The 17,055-nt window shown below is 37.3% G+C and overlaps 1 protein-coding gene across 1 annotated transcript in view; it reads right to left on the bottom strand.

The window, feature by feature from the left end:
- Positions 1 to 17,055, bottom strand: part of pemt (phosphatidylethanolamine N-methyltransferase) — an 84,713-nt gene that overhangs the window by 35,553 nt on the left and 32,105 nt on the right. Inside the window, exon 3 of the mRNA XM_082152208.1 lies at positions 14,598 to 14,713. Within this exon, the coding sequence (XP_082008334.1) occupies positions 14,598 to 14,713 (116 nt within the window). The remainder of the gene's footprint in view (positions 1 to 14,597; positions 14,714 to 17,055) is intronic.

The following is a 17,055-nucleotide window of genomic DNA, read 5'->3' as shown; positions in this document are numbered from 1 at the left end:
ATCGTTATTGCGTAAATAATCTTGAATCAGAATATCTTCCTCTTACAGCATCTTTTCTCTTCTCTGATGATGTAGGCGGGGCAACCTGTCACTCACATGAGATCAGCCAATAGCAAACCACAACCATCCAATCAATTCCACACGGACAAAATCAAGCCCCGCCCACATTTGTACTTGTTCCAGAAGCGTTTCACTCGGATATACGACACAATAGAGGAGAAAAGGGGGAGTTGTTATATCCTGTGTGAACAAAATGAAAACCCTCCATGGGTCAAAATGACCGGACCACATCTCTCACATTGTGTTCAAACATTTGAGCTGGAGAGGATTTTCTTTTTATTACTCACAATAAACAAGTATTATCATCTCAGTTATTTTTCAATATAAAAATGGTCTCAATCATTTTAAGAGAAAAATGTATTATACTAAAATCAAATGCATTTGACATACATTTATTTTATACTAAGTATACTACAAATACATTTAAATGTATGTACTTAATATAAATTCCCTGCAATTATACTTTTGATCTACTAAATTGATATACTCAAACTAATTTTGTACGTAATGTACTTTAGTTATCCGGAAATAGTGCTGAAGTCCAACTAAAGATACACTGAAGTATATTTGATTGTGCTAAAGTGGAACTATTGCAAGTATACTTCAGGTACACGTTAAATATCGTGCATTTCATCATACTAGACTAGATCATACTATCCTTAATAATGGTGCTATAAAAACACATTTTAGGCTTAGTATTAATGTGCATTGTGCAATAAAGAAGTGCTCCAAATAAAGTTTAATTATAATATTTATATCAGTAAGTGTGAAGCGATATGTCAGTAAATATGTTAGTAAATATGTTATTTATTCTAAGTATGGATATGAAATAAATGTATTTTAAATAAATTTTTTGCATGTTTTTTCTTCAATAGACACAGTTGATACTATATGGATACAAGATACAAATATATCCGGATGGGTGTGCAATTATACAATCAAAAGTACTATAAAATGTTCTGCTCTTTATATAAAGTTGGATTTATAAGTATATCTAACTTTATCTGTATACAAAATATGCCTGAGGCATGAAGATATTAAGATATTATAAACATTAACATCATGATATTCTGTAAAGCTGCTAAAACGAGGTGTATTGTGTACAGTATAGCTGTACAAATGTACGTTTATTAAGCTAAAGACAGTCAGTAAGTCAATCTGAGAAACTTTCATAAGTGAAAAACAATCACGGAAGTGTTGAACATCCACAGTGAGTCAAAGTTTTAATAAGATGTTTTCCACAAAACGTAACATTTTGAATGAAAAAGTTCAGCTTTTGTGGTGATGCTGAAAGCCACGAAGCGTATTTGAAGAGCTGTGGGCTTTATTCTGTGGAAAGCCTCTCATAATCACCCCGTTCAGTGTGTTTCTCAAGAGAACACCCACACCAGCGATGGTGCTAAAGGTCCTGCACTGGTAAACTACACCTGATAAAGGCTTGAGAAATCCTTTTGTAACAGTTATGAGCTTTGGTAACAGTTACCAAACCCACACAGGAACTTACTGGAACATTTGATTTCGATGTCTGCGCTTAATCAGTAAGGTCACAGTAAGGTCAGGTCACAACGTGCCGTACCTTCTTCTTCTGACTCTGATGCCTTCGGTAGGAAACACTCACAACGGTGGCCATTTTAAATCACAGCAATGAAACTGAACACAATCTATCACCGTGTTTGTATTACAGATTTGTGCAGATTTATTTTCTAACCCTTGCGAAATGGCGGTTTCCATTAACCGATGTTATGCGACTAAAACCTAGTTTTTTCCACTCACGATAAGTCATTCCAGAAATCATGGTGACGGATGTTGGTGGGTTTATGTATATCTTAGCCGCCGCACTAGCCATTATGTTTAATGTAAGGAGACATAAGTGTTTTATCCAAGCATTAGACCCTTATACTGGGAGCGGCACATATGAGGAGTTTCTGGGTGTTTCTCCCTCATTTCTGCTTCGAGGTCTTTATAAATTGTTGCATTTCTTTGTTGTTCAGAATCCAGTATTCCCGTGATACTTTTGTCTTTTACGAGTTTAATAAATAACTTTGTCTCATCTTCTGTCCAGTCATACCGCGCCTTCTTTAAAGGAACACGCCGACTTTTTGGGACTTAGCTTATACACCGTAGAGTTCAAGCGTGCCGCACAAGCCCTGGAAAGTGAAGCCAAAGCGTCTCGATCGCCCCCCGGTGGCTGGTCCTAGTATAGGTCATAAGCCCCGCCTCCCCGTGTTATTCAACGGGACTTGAGACCAACTAAACAATTTGATTACACTTCAAATATCTTTTTTCTGAAGGTGGTTTCTGTCATTTACTGTAGTTTTTATCACACTGATGTAAATTCAAGTGTTTGTTTTTAAAATAAGTTTGTTTTTAGTTAGTTATTTGATTCTATAAAAACGGTGGTGTGACGTCATGATTGACAGCTGTGATTGACAGGTTCTCTGAGCGAAGTAGTCACTGAAGCACCAACGGACTTTTTTTCGGGATCTTCGGAGGACTGAGGAGATTGAAGCTTTAAATTTAATATCAAAATTTCTATAATTAATTATTTCACACCGAGAGTGAGGGCGGGGCCTTGATTTCGCAGCTTTACTTCCTGCTCACTACTGCGCAGGTCTGGTCCCGATATCGCCACTGCGCAGACTCAAGCCCCAAGATGTCAGCGCCATATCGGGACACTGGCGGCTTCAGTTCTCACCAATGGAAGAGAGCGAAGGGGCGTCGTCCATATTTTTTTACAGTCTATGGTAGAGTTAGATAAGTCCACACATGCCCTTCTCATCTCCGTGTGTGCCGTAACTCTGTCTGACGCACCCACCGCTAGCCTAGCTTAGCACAAAGACTGGAGGTAAATGGCTCCAGCTAGCATACTGCTCCCAATAAGTCACAAAATAACGCCAACATTTTCCTATTTACATGTTGTGATTTGTATAGTCACAGCGTGTACAAACAACAAGGTCACATGAGAATCAGCCATCTTCTAACCGTACACATACTGGGAACTATATTCTCAGAAGGGTGTGTATGGACTTATCTAACTCTGGGGGATACAGTGAACAAGCTAAAGTCCCAAAAAGTCGGCGTGTTTCTTTAAAGAATGATCGACTGTTATGTACATCAGGTGACCTGTAAATGCGCAAAAACTGTTTCCATTGCAGTTTTGCGAAATATTCCTTTTCTAAATTGCCTGAAAAACCACCTCATGCGAGCGTAAAAACTTTTTTGAGATTTTGCGAAATTGACGTGTTTCCATTGGACGTATTTTCAATTTTCATTTTCAATTTGCGCAATTTGAAGGGTTAATGGAAACGCGCTTATGAAGCTTAGTGCAAAGCAATTCATGTCAGGACAATCTTTTAGGGACCAACAATGTCTCAGTTATTGATCTTTTTAATTTATTGGTACCTTGGTCTATGTTGTATATTTAATTGTGCATGCTCTTTTCCCCTACTTTTATACTTCGGTTGCATTTGCCGTCATCTAACTTTCACTTAAAGGGTTAGTTCACCCAAAAATGAAAATTCCTCATGTCTTTCCAAACCCGTAAGGCTTTCGTTCGTACCGTTTACACCTGTATTTAGTGTCGTCCATTTGTGATCCGATCGACCAAAATGCATCTTAATACCAGGGCCTTTAGATCCAATATACTGATACTGATATACATGCGTTTACTTTCTTCGAATGATTTCTGAAGGATCATGTGACACCGAAGACTGGAGTAATGATGCTGAAAATTCAGCTTTGCATCACAGAAATAAATTATATTTGAAAGTATATTAAAATAGAAAAACAAATTGCAATAATATTTCATTTTAAATTGCAATAATATTTCACAATATTACTGTTTTTTTCTGTATTTTGGATCAAATAAATGCAGGCCTGATGAGCATAAGAGACTCTCTCTCTCTATATATATATATATACACACACTACCGTTCAAAAGTTTGGGGTCAGTAAGATTTTTTTATGTTTTAAAAGAAGTCTCTTCTGCTCACCAAGGCTGCATTTATTTGATAAAAAACAATAAAAAAAACTGTAATATTGTGAAATATTATGACAATTTAAAATGACTGTTTTCTATTTTAAGATATTTTAAACTGTAATTGATTCCTGTGATCAAAGCATCATTACTCCAGTCTTCAGTGTCACATGATCCTTCAGAAATCATTCTAATATGATGATTTGATGCTCAAAAAACATTCATTATTATTATCAATGTTGAAAACGGTTGTGTACAAATTTCTTTTCAAAATTCTTTGATGAATAGAAAGTTCAAAAGAACAGCATTTATTTAAAATAGAATATTTTCTAACATTATAAATGTCTTTACTGTCACTTTTGATCAGTTTAACTCATCCTTGATGAATAAAAGTATTGATTTATTTTATTTCTTTCCCCCAAAAATAAAATAAAAAGTCTTACTGACCCCAAACTTTTGAACGGTCGTGTTTAATGTTACAGAAGCTTTAGATTTCAGATAAATGCTGTTCTTTTGAACTTTCTATTCATCATAGCATCATGAAATAAAAATGTAAATAACTGTTTTCAACACTGATAATAATCATAAATGTTTCTTGAGCATCAAATCCTCATATTATACTGATTTCTGAAGGATCATGTGACACTGAAGACTGGAGTAATGATGCTGAAAATTCAGCTTTGATCACAGGAATAAATTACACTTCACTATATATTCACATAGAAAACAGCTGATTTACATTATAATAATATTTCACAATATTACTGTTTTTGTTTGTATTTTTAATCAAATAAATGCAGCCTTGGTGAGCAGAAGATACTTCTTTTAAAAACATAAAAAATCTTACTGACCCCAAACTTTTGAACTTATATATATATATATATATACACATACACATACATACATGTATATATATACAAATATACATAATAATCCAATAAACCTTCATCAAACCAGTCAATGAACGGGAGACGATCAGAGAAATCAGAATATCGACTGCTGTCACATGTCGCATTGTGTTCGTTTCGTGTGCATTAAACTCGGGTGGCACTTCTGAAAAGAGTTTTAATGTGCACTCTCAGAAAGACAGGAGACAAACAGAAAATAAAAGCATATTTTATCAAGGAGGGCTTGTTATTGATCGTTCTGAGCTTGTGCGTCAAACTTTAAAGCTCTCTCTTTATATTGACATGTCTTGAGAGAAGAGGAAAAAAACACAGACGAAACACTCAGAGGAATCAAAGGAAATCTGCCTGTGAAGACTCTTGTATTTTGATGTTTATGAGATCACACAGTGCTTTATTTTCCCAAGATAAAATAATCACGATGTGCTGACTCAGCAAAAGCTCTTCACAAGCTCGAATTCATTCAGGGACGGAACGACACACCAGATGAATGTTCGACGATCACGTGATAGAAAGGTGCAGAGTGGTTATCTCTAAAACAGTGCAGTTGGAGGAAATTGAATATATTATTTGTAATTATTTATTTAAATAAATAAAGATTTTTTTTTTGTATTACTCTTCACGTATTAAATTCATATGTATGTGTTGTCTTGTAGCTAATGCTTTTAAAAATGTAGTACCTCCTGTTCTTGTCGCATTGAAGAAAAGTTAAGAAAAACAAAGTGTTTGACTTTTATAAGTCTGTAATTAAAATAAGTTGTAGCATTTAAAAAAAAAAAAAAATTTTGTCATCCAGTCATGAATAGTATAGGTTTCAAAAGCGGTCCCTCCTGCTTTAAAGTGAAGGGGGAAAAAAAATATCTCAGAGATTGAAATTGGGTGACATCAGAATGAAAAACAGGACAGTTTGTGCCGATGACCCATTTACATGATTAGATGATGACCATCTTCTGTTCCTCTCCTGAAAATATTCATTTAGACGTGTGGCAAACCCAAGAGATGAAGATGAAATGGCCTTAACCTCAATCATTTTTTATAAAAACATCACTTACATCATCGTTCTTACATCATTTTTCAGAGAAATCCTGATTAATCTCTGTTACGCAGGTGTGTAATTGGCCAAATGAAGGTCAGTGAAATAAATGGGCTACATTTTCAGGTACACACACACACACACACACACACACACACACACACACACACACACACACACACACACACACACACACACACACACACGGCAGATGTAACAGGTTGAGTAAGGTCTGCTCAATAGAGGTCAGTTCTTCGCATTTCATGTCAGATAATGGAGTGACAGATGAGGATGGTGTGGAGGTGAAATCACAGAACTCTATATAACACAGGATACAATAGAGACAAATGCCTGATGAGAGAGAATGAGAAGATCATGTTCGGGTTATGGAGAGACATGGCACAGTTTTACCATCAGAAATTACTATCTTGTAAGGTGAAGGAAAGCTCATGTGTGAAAGGATTATATATGAATACTTCTAGTGTTATGGGGCCCTATCTTACACCCAGCGCAATAGACTTTGTACACGACGCATGTATCATTCCTATTTTGCACCCGACACACAGCGGACCTTTCCCTCCACAGACGCACGTCGGTAAATTAGGGAATGAACTTGCGCTCCCGGGGGCGGTTCAGCGAAAAGAGGAGGCGTGTTCCGGCGCAAACGTTCCCTGGTGCTATTTTGCAGTTTCAGAAAACAATTCCACGTTACTCAGATGCTATTTTAAGGGCGCATGCTTGGCCATAATGTAGCGTGTGCACAACGCACACACTCTTTGCTTCTCTCATCTACACACAGACGCAGCAGTTTCCATTTTTGCAAACCATACATAATTACAAGGAAAAATATTCCACATGAGGGAAATCATTGTGGTGTCCATGAAGATGTGAAAAATAGGCATAAATCTAGCTTACACATTTACCCAAATTATCATACACCTGTTTAACCGAAGCTAATTTGTAGGGATGCACCGATTGGGAAATTCTGGGCCGATACCGATACCGATGTTTAACATAACAACTTGGCCGATGGCCGATGCCGATGTTTTTTCTTTTTGTTATTTATTCCTTCTTTTGTGCCACGGAAACATACAAGTCTTTCGGCTCTTGATCACACTATTAGGGCTGGTCCGAATACCATTTTTTGAGCTTCGAAGCTTCGTTAGTAGGCTAATGAACATCGAATATTCAAAGCTTTGGAGAGAGAGGGTGCTGAACATATTCTTCTCTCTAATAAAGGCAGGAATCTCTATGTGTCTGTATGTCCGTTTGCATTTTTATTATTTCGAGAACCGTTCATCCAACCAACTTCACAAGGGAGTGCAGTGTAGCATTTGGTGCAATATTGACGGACACGCGAGACGCGACACATTCAGAATTAATAAACTACAGAACAGCGCGAGCGGGAAGCGGCGCACCTCACGCGGGCAGGGCTTATGCTCCGAGAACGGACACTGGACTAGTGATATAAAACGCACACACACAGGTCTGTTAAATTAAGCAATACTTTTAAGGTAGTCTAATATTTTTCTGACTAACAAATTACTGACACAGTAAAGGGTAGATTTAAATAAAGAAAAACGAAATAGAAATAAAGAAAAACGAAATTTAAATAAAGAAAAAACGAAATTTAAATAAAGAAAAACGAAATTTAAATAAAGAAAAAACGAAATTTAAATAAAGAAAAAACGAAATTTAAATAAAGAAAACCAACACTTAAATAAAGAAAAACGAAATTTAAATAAAGAAAAAACGAAATTTAAATAAAGAAAAACGAAATTAAGTTCAATTAAAAACGAGATTAATTTAGATTGACATTGTGGAAAATAGAATAATAGAAACAAAATGTATTAGCCTTTTTACCCGTTATTATCAAAGCAACGCAGCTTAACCCAAAACACAAGCTCAGGCATGCACTTTCTCTGTAAGAACGTGTCTCACGCAGGCAGTGTGCAAACTCCAACCTGTTAACATGGGAGCCTAAATAAAAACGGACATGCCACGCAGCTGAGACGCTCACGCCACGCAGCCAGTGTGTCGCCGGCCTTATTCAAGCGCAAGTGAGAACCGTATCGCGGGGGATCCCAAGTTGTTAAATGACTTTCTAACAGCCCCCCCCTCTTGAAATTTCAATGGAACACGTATTGCAAACTGCAAAACGCTGATCTTTCTCTGAAACTGTAACATATTGCCACACGACCATCTTCTTTGCTTAATCTAAGTTACTGAGGAGAGTGCGCGGGTGCCCTCTTCCGTCTCGGTATCTCCCCCCGCCCAAATAAAAAGAGGGAAAAAAAGTTTCTCCTGAGCACAGCGTTCATGACACATATCATCGGCGGATTTCATTTTTATTTCCCGATGGCAGTTAACGAGGCAAATATCGCCCGTTACCGATGTTCAGCTGATGCATCGGTGCATCCCTACTAATTTGGGTGTGTTTCTCCATCCCCAATGTCACTTCTCTGTGTTTTACGGCCCTGACGAGAACGTCGGTCTCCTCGGCTGTGAACCGCTCCTGGCAAATCCCCCGTTATAATAGCAATCCGCCATGGAACAAGCGCGCCTGCTCTTAAAGGGAATGTGAGATGTCGCTCTGATTGGTTTATTTCACGTTACGCCCAAACCACACCTATGAGTAATGAAGCTACTTCAGACCAACACATTTTAGATTTGCGTCGGGAGCAAGAGTCATTTATCCCGCCGGTATAATAGCAACAGTGCCTGAGACCTGCCCACAAAGTTACTTGCGTTTCGCGCTTGATACTTGCGTTTCAGATCGTTAAAATAGGGCCCATAGTTTGTTATGTTCACACAAACCAGACACAGAATTATTTGTTATATTTAACAAATAATCTTTAAAACTCAACCAACAACAAAACGAGACACCAAGGTACAGTATACAGATACAACCCCAGATACATGGACAGCCCTGAAGAGCAAATAAACCCATGCATGAAAGCCATTTACGACCAGAGAGAATGTGAAAGTTACAAATGGAAAAGCACAGGCTGTAGAAAAGACTCACAGAGCCGGTAAAACTGACTTTTCTGCATTCATTTATAGACGAACTGTTCTGTAAATGAACATGCATATCCCCAGGATGGTGTATCTATTATTACCGTTTTGTTTATTGTCTCATGTACTGTATTTTGTTTTATGCATGCTTTATGATTGAACAACTAGATATTGTAACCTTATCTATACCATGATTCCATGAAGAGAGGGGTGGGGGGTGGGGGGGCAGTTGCTCATTATCATTTAAAGACACATGCACCAAAATGGGTCGCTGTGAACAAAGCTGTTTTTGAGGAGGTAAAAGGGTGTTGTTTTACACAACCATTGAGGAATTTTAACCAAAGGATGTTACAAACTTTACATGAACACCCTAAAGAATCATCCCAACCTGTGGAAAATGGGCATCCGATGAGATTTAAAGGAGCCGTGCCTTAAACATTTATCAATTCAGACAGAGGGTCAGAATGAAGGTTGAAAATAATGGTTATTCCACAATTTGGTGTGTGTGCAAAAAATATTATTAACATTATAAGTGAAACTCAAGGAACATATTAAAAGAATAGAATAATCCACGTCATGACCCTTTTAAAACAAAACCACTGCCTTTCTAGTCCTAATAAACTTGCTGCTGCAAAGCTATAGTCAAAAATATTGGTAGACATGCATTTAGCTTTTGAAATACTTTTCCTTTTGTCATATTTGCTGTTGCTAGTGTTTTATAAAAGCAATATGTAATTGCAGCCATACCGGCGATTCTTTGCATATCGTGCCTAACAACCTTTAGCTATTGAAAACTACATGTTTTCTCATGGCTAATTGCTTTTTTTTGTACAGTCTAGAACAGAACAAATGAGTTTAACATTGTGTGAGAACATGGTGACAGGTCCAAAATTAGAGAAATGAAGTGATAAATGCCCTTAATTCCTTAAATGAAATAAATGCACTGAGATCCATGTTTAATTAGGTGCTGAAATTGTATTTTGGCAGAACAAACTGCACGTAAAACGGTCTAGCATTATCATGATGAATCAATAATAACCTCGTAGGGAAAGTTATTTGTGCTTTCAACGTGAAATTCTGCTTTAAAAAGGCATCAGATGGCAGTGGAAATGAGGCAAAGTTAAACAGTTAAAAAAACTCAGTTTATGCTTTTTTAAATTTATTTTTATAAATCAAATGTAAATTCATTTCCCAGTTACACTTAATGTTGTCATATTTTCCTGGTTAAATAAACATTTCTGTACATTACATCCTCAAAAAAATCTATTTTGTATCTTTACATAATTTTTTTTATTAATGTTCTATTTATTAAAACCAAGTAAAAATCTCATCAAGTTAGTGTTTCAAGCATTTTTACATTTATTCCAAAATAATAACTAAAGGCAGTAATAATAATTTAAACAATATATTTTATTTGTGAACTGATGTTCTTCTTTTTGGATCATCTTTAATTTCACCAAGCTGATCGCTCACTAAAACCCCCAGTGCTTCCAGTTTGATTTTGACGTGACGTAAAGCCGTGATATTTAAGTGGATGAGTTGCTTACTTACTTTTTAATTAATCAGTCTTCCCATTAGCAGCATTAATTTGTTCATTCAGACTGATTCGTGAACACGCATGAAAACAGGAGGCGGGATTTATCGTACAAAGCAATCATATCCATTCATAACCAATTATATCATCTAATGTGACTTTCCCCCATTCATTCTCAATTACCCCCCCCCCCCCCCCCCCCCCCATCAAACCCAGCGCATTACTTTTGTAATATGGATTATTTTCTCATCCACTTTTGAGGAGGCACTGCATCGCTCGCCTCCTCCGAGGAAATGGATGGTTTGTTTAATCGTCAAAGGCGTTGTGAATCTTCCGAGACTCTATGAATAGCTTTCATCCGCAGCCTTTCAATACATCAATTCTTTTAGGATTTGTGTGCAACCACAGTGTAATGAATCATACACAATAATCAAGACATTATGCATGCATTCAGATTAATCACTAATGTAAATCTAATTATAAATGGAATGTGACTGAATATAAAAGATGTTAATCCACATGCTAATAGCTTTAGCTGGGTCTGTTTGGGGGATTAGAAATGTGTTCAGTGTACCATAACAGAATCCTCTCCCTATAGACCGATGCATGAAAATTAAAAGATGTGCTTATGCATAATTCCTCATCTGAAAGTCTGAATGTAAGCAGCATACAGTAAAACATCTTCTTTCAAGAAACAGATGCGATTTTTAACAGGTTGCACATTTACTTGAAACCTTTATATATAATGCATTATTAAAATATTTGTAATGCATTAAATTATGTCTTGTAATGGACCTCATAATGCATTGAATGAATAATTATAATCAGGGCATGATATTTAAAGGGGTGGTATAATGCCCTTTTCACAAGATGTAAAATAAGTCTCTGATGTCCCCAGAGTGTGTGTGTGAAGTTTTAGCTCAAAATACCCCACAGATATTGTTATATCGCATGTTAAAATTGTCACTTTTTGAGGGTGAGCAAAAACACACCGTTTTGTGTCTGTCCCTTTAAATGCAAATGAGCTGCTGCTCCCGGCACAGGGGGCGGAGCTTCAAGAGCTCGTGTCCTTTTACCTCACACACACATGCACTGAACATTTCAAAAACTTTTAGCCTTTTATGTTCAAACTGAGTCAGAATGATGGAGAGACTCAAGAAGAAGTGCCAACATGTAGAAGCAACAGGACATTTCTGAATGATTAGTTGATGAATTTATGAAGCTGATGTGTAGTTATCTTCTAGTCATTGATTAGCATATTCTGCCTTGATAATCTATAAATTGTGTTCAGGGGGCGGGGTTTATGTAAATTCTAGGGTTGGTGATGTCACTAACCCGGGAGGAATGTGGTGTAGTCTCTACCAGCCGTTTGTTGTAGTTCTTAAAAAATGCTTTATTTAAAAGCAAATATCTCCCTTTGCTTTGAGCTTTGAGCGTTGTGGCTTTTAAAGTTAGAAAAGTGAAATCATAAATCAACCACCCCTTTAACGTTTTTTTAAAGTTACGAACCACTTGGCATTTTCGTGTCGCTCTATGATTTTTATAATGCATTATACATAAAGGGCCCTATCTTGCACCCAGCGCAAGTGACTTTGTACACCGACGCATGTATCATTCCTATTTTGCACCCACGCAAAGCGGACTTTTCCCTCCACAGAAGCACGTCGGTTAACTAAGAAATACACTTGCGCTCCCGGGGGCGGATCAGCGCAAAGAGGAGGCGTGTTCCGGCGCAAACGTTCCTTCTTGCTATTTTGCAGGTTTAGAAAACAATTGCGCCACTAACCAGGAAAAAATAGTTTAAAGTCAGTGGCGCGTTGCGCATGTTATTCATAGGCTATTTTAAGGGCGCATGCTTGGCCATAATCAATGTAGCGTGTGCACAACGCGCACTTTGATTCTCTCATCTACACAGAAGCAGCAGTTTTCATTTTTGCAAATCATACATTATTACGATAGATAGATAGATAGATAGATAGATAGATAGATAGATAGATAGATAGATAGATAGATAGATAGATAGATAGATAGATAGATAGATAAACAATTTATTATAAAAGCATACATCTAGCTTACACATTTACCCAAATTAACCGAAGTTAATTTGGGTGGGTTTCTCCATTTCAATGTAACTTCTCTCTTTTACGGCCGTGACGAGAGCGTTGCTCTCCTTGGCTGTGAACCGCTGCTGGCGCGCGCCTGGCAAATCCGCCGTTACAATAGCAATCCGCTATGGAAAAAGCGCATCTGCTCTTAAAGGGAATGTGAGATGACGCTCTGATTGGTTTATTTCACGTTACGCCCAAACCACACCTATGAATAATGAAGCTACTTCAGACCAACCCATTTTAGATTTGCGCCTGGCGCAAGAGTCATTTATCCCGCCGGTATAATAGCAACAGCGCCGAGACCCGCCCACAAAGTTACTTGCGCTTTGCGCTTTGACACTTGCGTTTCAGATCGTTAAAATAGGGCCCATAGGCTTCAAGTAAAGTGCAACCACACATAATCAGCTGAGCATTATGTGAAAAAGCACTCTGGTCACATATAAATCAGATTGTTCGTCATTCTGTTCCTGGTTGAAAGCCGGACTCTTGGCTGAGACTGAAAGAACAGATGCTAAGGCTTTTCTTATGCATACCTTTTCATTCAATCCTGTCTTTTTTTGAACTAGTACGTCAAGCTTGACTTCAGATCCTTAAAGCACGTTGGCTATTTCTCTCGTTCTTTTCTTCCTGTCTCAGTAAGAAACCCGCACGTGTCACAGTGAATACACAGATGGCCATTTTTCCATTGGCATGAAAACAATAACCATACAGTCACAGTAACACAGCCCTGGCAGGTCGTGCGCATGTAAATTAGGAAGGTGGAAAAAATAGCATCCCAAGAAATGCCGCTTTATTAACAAGAACTGGACATTTCCACAGACTTCTTAAAGAATTCCTGTAGGCCCTTTTTCCCCCTAAATTCCATTCCTTTTTTGGGTTTTTTTCATTAACATTTTTCTGGATTGCATTTTAATGAATAAATTAAAATTTAGTCATTAAAAAGCATGTCTAATTAATTGAGATCATGAAACGTATACAATTCATTAAAAGTTTAACAAAAATTTAATTTTTAGGGTCCTATGAAATCCGTTTTTTTTTTTTTTTTTTTTTTTTTTTATTATTTTAAAAATGATGAATAAGGTCTTAATTATTTTAATAATTAAAAGCAGATCTATTTTTCTGTCTTCTGACCAAAGCTATCAATTTTTTTCCCTCTTTTTCAAAGAGTCATAGAAATGCTACCATAGATTTTTTTCTTTTGCTATAATTTGGGTCAAATAGGAACATCATGCAATTAACAAATAGCTATATAAGAAAATGTTAATACAAGAAAACAATTCTAAAGTGCATTCAGGTGGTGCATTTTTAAATACACCAGTTCATTTTTTCTCTGCATAGAAATTTGTCTATTTCCATTAAAAACAGTGCGGTCCAGTAAAGTGTGTTTGACAAGGAAGGCATGATGGTTGTTTCAAAGTTATGTGCCTGAGTTAGATCATACTTCTGAAATACACTTTTATAGAAATACTTCCTTGCATGATAACAAAAGGCATCTCAATTTTGGAAAAGTTAGCAAACTCAAAGTGTCCAGCGTAACAGGATTGATCCTGAAAGTGATTGAGCAGAAGCATATTCAGTGTGCAACGCTCTCAGAACGGGGTAGAAAATAGCACCAGCTTGTCTAACACACACACACACACACACACACACAGAGAAAGCTGCTGGTTGTCACATGCAACGTCGATGACACCAGAAACGAATGCTGCCATGGCAACGGCGAGATACTCAGGAGAACCAACCAAATGAAATAAGCACGGTGAAAGTGCTGGTGGTCAGATGACCGCGTCAGACAGATGTCACAGTATTATTATTATTGATGGAGTCAATAAAGGTGGCAAAGTAAACAGTGAATCTTTTGCAAAATGGTGCAAAATGGGTCACTTGATCAATTTACAACATTATTGATGGCGATACTGAGTTGAGCCGTGACAATAAATAATAAAATAATGCACGTGGATGTAGTTACCTGTGGCTACGGTACACATTGAGGAGGAGGATGAGGAGAGCGAGGGAATAACAGGCCACATACGGGCCGCCGAAGAGCCGGGTCAGGCCTCGAGTCCTGTGCTCCCATCTGGCTACCTGAAACACACACACACACACACACACACCTGCTTTAATGAGGTTCTGAGACACATTCTTTATTATCAGAGGGCAAATATAACATTTTTGACCATTGAATCGGAGATCACCACAAATCTAGCTGTCATCTATTGTTGAAAGAAACGTGTACAACTAATAAATGTCCCATAATAGTGAGAAAGACTAGAACCTTATATAATATTAAAAGAAAGCCCTATGATGCTATTCTAAAGAGTCCTAATGTTGTTTTGGAGTCTCCTACATCCAAGGTCATTAAAACACTTTCATTTTAATCATTATATCCACTGCAGCATCAGCTCTTTTCTCTCAGTGTCTGAAACGGTTCGATCAAGGATTCAGTCTCTCTAAACCCCGCCTCTCTGAGAGCTGCTCTGCTCTGATTGGTCAGAAAGCAAACGCTCTTTATCATATCTGAATCTCAGCTCTTGATCACAGTGATACGAACAGTAACGATGGCGTGGGTTTTACCGTATCAATCTCATCAAAGTGGATTTGCTTTGTCAGCAGAAACAGCGTCTTCTCGACATGAACAACACGAACCAAACTCTTCCAGTCTCAGATACACTACAGTGTTTGAGGGCGGAGCTAAGAGACGCTGTTCAGCCAATCAAGACTAGAGGCGGGCATTATGCAAATTAGGTTCAGGATCGATTCTTTCTTTTAGGAGACAATAACTCCATTTATCTTTGATGTTTGAAACTTTGCAGACATTTATAACCAGTTATTTTACACTACATGAAAGGTCATATCCGAAAACAGCATAACAAGGGCACTTTAAAATAAGTGTCAGAGTGTTACAATTAAAACATTAACCCTACTTGATGTCTAAACTATTCTGATCTGTACCCATTACATAATTAAAAGATTACAGTTTCATTGCTTTGATATTTCAGTGAGTGAACCTCTTTAACCTCAAGTAATTGCATCACAGTTTCGCTTATGGGATGCTTTTGTAACATTATTGAATGAGGTCACTTCTCATTATTATCCAGTCCAATTCAACCATTTTAAATATGATTATTTTTAAATTGCATTCGTAAAAATAAAAGTTCTTTATTGGCATTGATGGTTACATGAAGATTCAGATGAATAAAATGTTCTTCACACTTCAGAACTGTTCACACACACACACACACACACGCACACACACACACACACACACGCGCACACATACGCACGCACACGCACGCACACGCGCACACACACACACACAATATATATATATATATAAAATCATGCAGTCACAATTAATGTTATAATCCAGAAATATACTATATTTATTTCAAAATATAAAATATGTATATTTTTGATGCATATATGGTAGATCGCATGGCAACACCTGAAGTTAAATATAATCTTAGCTTAGGTTATCTTGTTTAATTACTGCTAAATATATTTACAATCGTTTGAATATTTCATAAAGAATTGATGCCAAGAATATTCAGCAAGTCAGATCAAGTCTCTTCATCATATTCTTTTATGGATCTCTCTCACATTAATGGAAGCGACCTGTCCTCACACAACCTAAGTTTATGTTACTTTTCCAACATGCATAATGTACAAACAACAGAACGTTTCCAGCTTTTGAAATCATTAATGCTTCTTCTCTTCCCTCGTCTCTTTCTTTCAGGAGCCTCTCCAAACACACGCTGAGGTTTTGTTTGTAATCGCTCTACTTACTGTCTGGATATTCATAGTCCGTGCCTGTATTATGGGCTCTTATCTGAATTAGAGCTGCTGAAACTCATAATTCATGAGCAGAGAGTCTCTCTTCAGCGATTCCCGGTTCAGCCCGGGTCACGGCACCAGCGATTACAGCTGATAAAGTGATTACGAGTTTCGTGCAGCGCCTAATGAACAACTTCGGAGAGGACGATGAGAAGCCAGATGGTGGTTATGCACTGAAACAGTTTTACTGGCAGATATAGTAACACACACTTGTTTTGCTTTGCAAATCCTGCGGGTCAATCCAGGTGACTGAGTCTGCTAATTGGGAAAAATAAAAGTTTTGAGTATTGCATGCTCTCGAATAGCAACGCTAATGCAGAGACTCATATTTCACAAGTTGGGAATAAATGAGAGCAGAACGTGGAATAAGACAGTAATTTGTTCGAGGTGTTTTGCCAAATTAATGAAACCACCAGCTGTAAATCAGGTCATGGTGGAAAGGACCCTAGGTTGATTTTACCCCGAACCATCCCTTTAACTTTCAGACACATAAAACCCACAGTTGCATGTTGTTTTTATTATTTAATTTAATCATTATTATAATTTAAGGAGTTTTACTTAATCCATGAATTAGATGTAAATTTCAAACATAA

This window comes from Leuciscus leuciscus, assembly GCF_965113295.1.
Source record: "Leuciscus leuciscus genome assembly, chromosome: 21".
Classification (NCBI taxonomy): domain Eukaryota; kingdom Metazoa; phylum Chordata; class Actinopteri; order Cypriniformes; family Leuciscidae; genus Leuciscus; species Leuciscus leuciscus.
The sequence above is the reverse complement of the archived record's forward strand: the minus strand, read 5'-3'. Positions and strand labels throughout refer to the sequence as shown.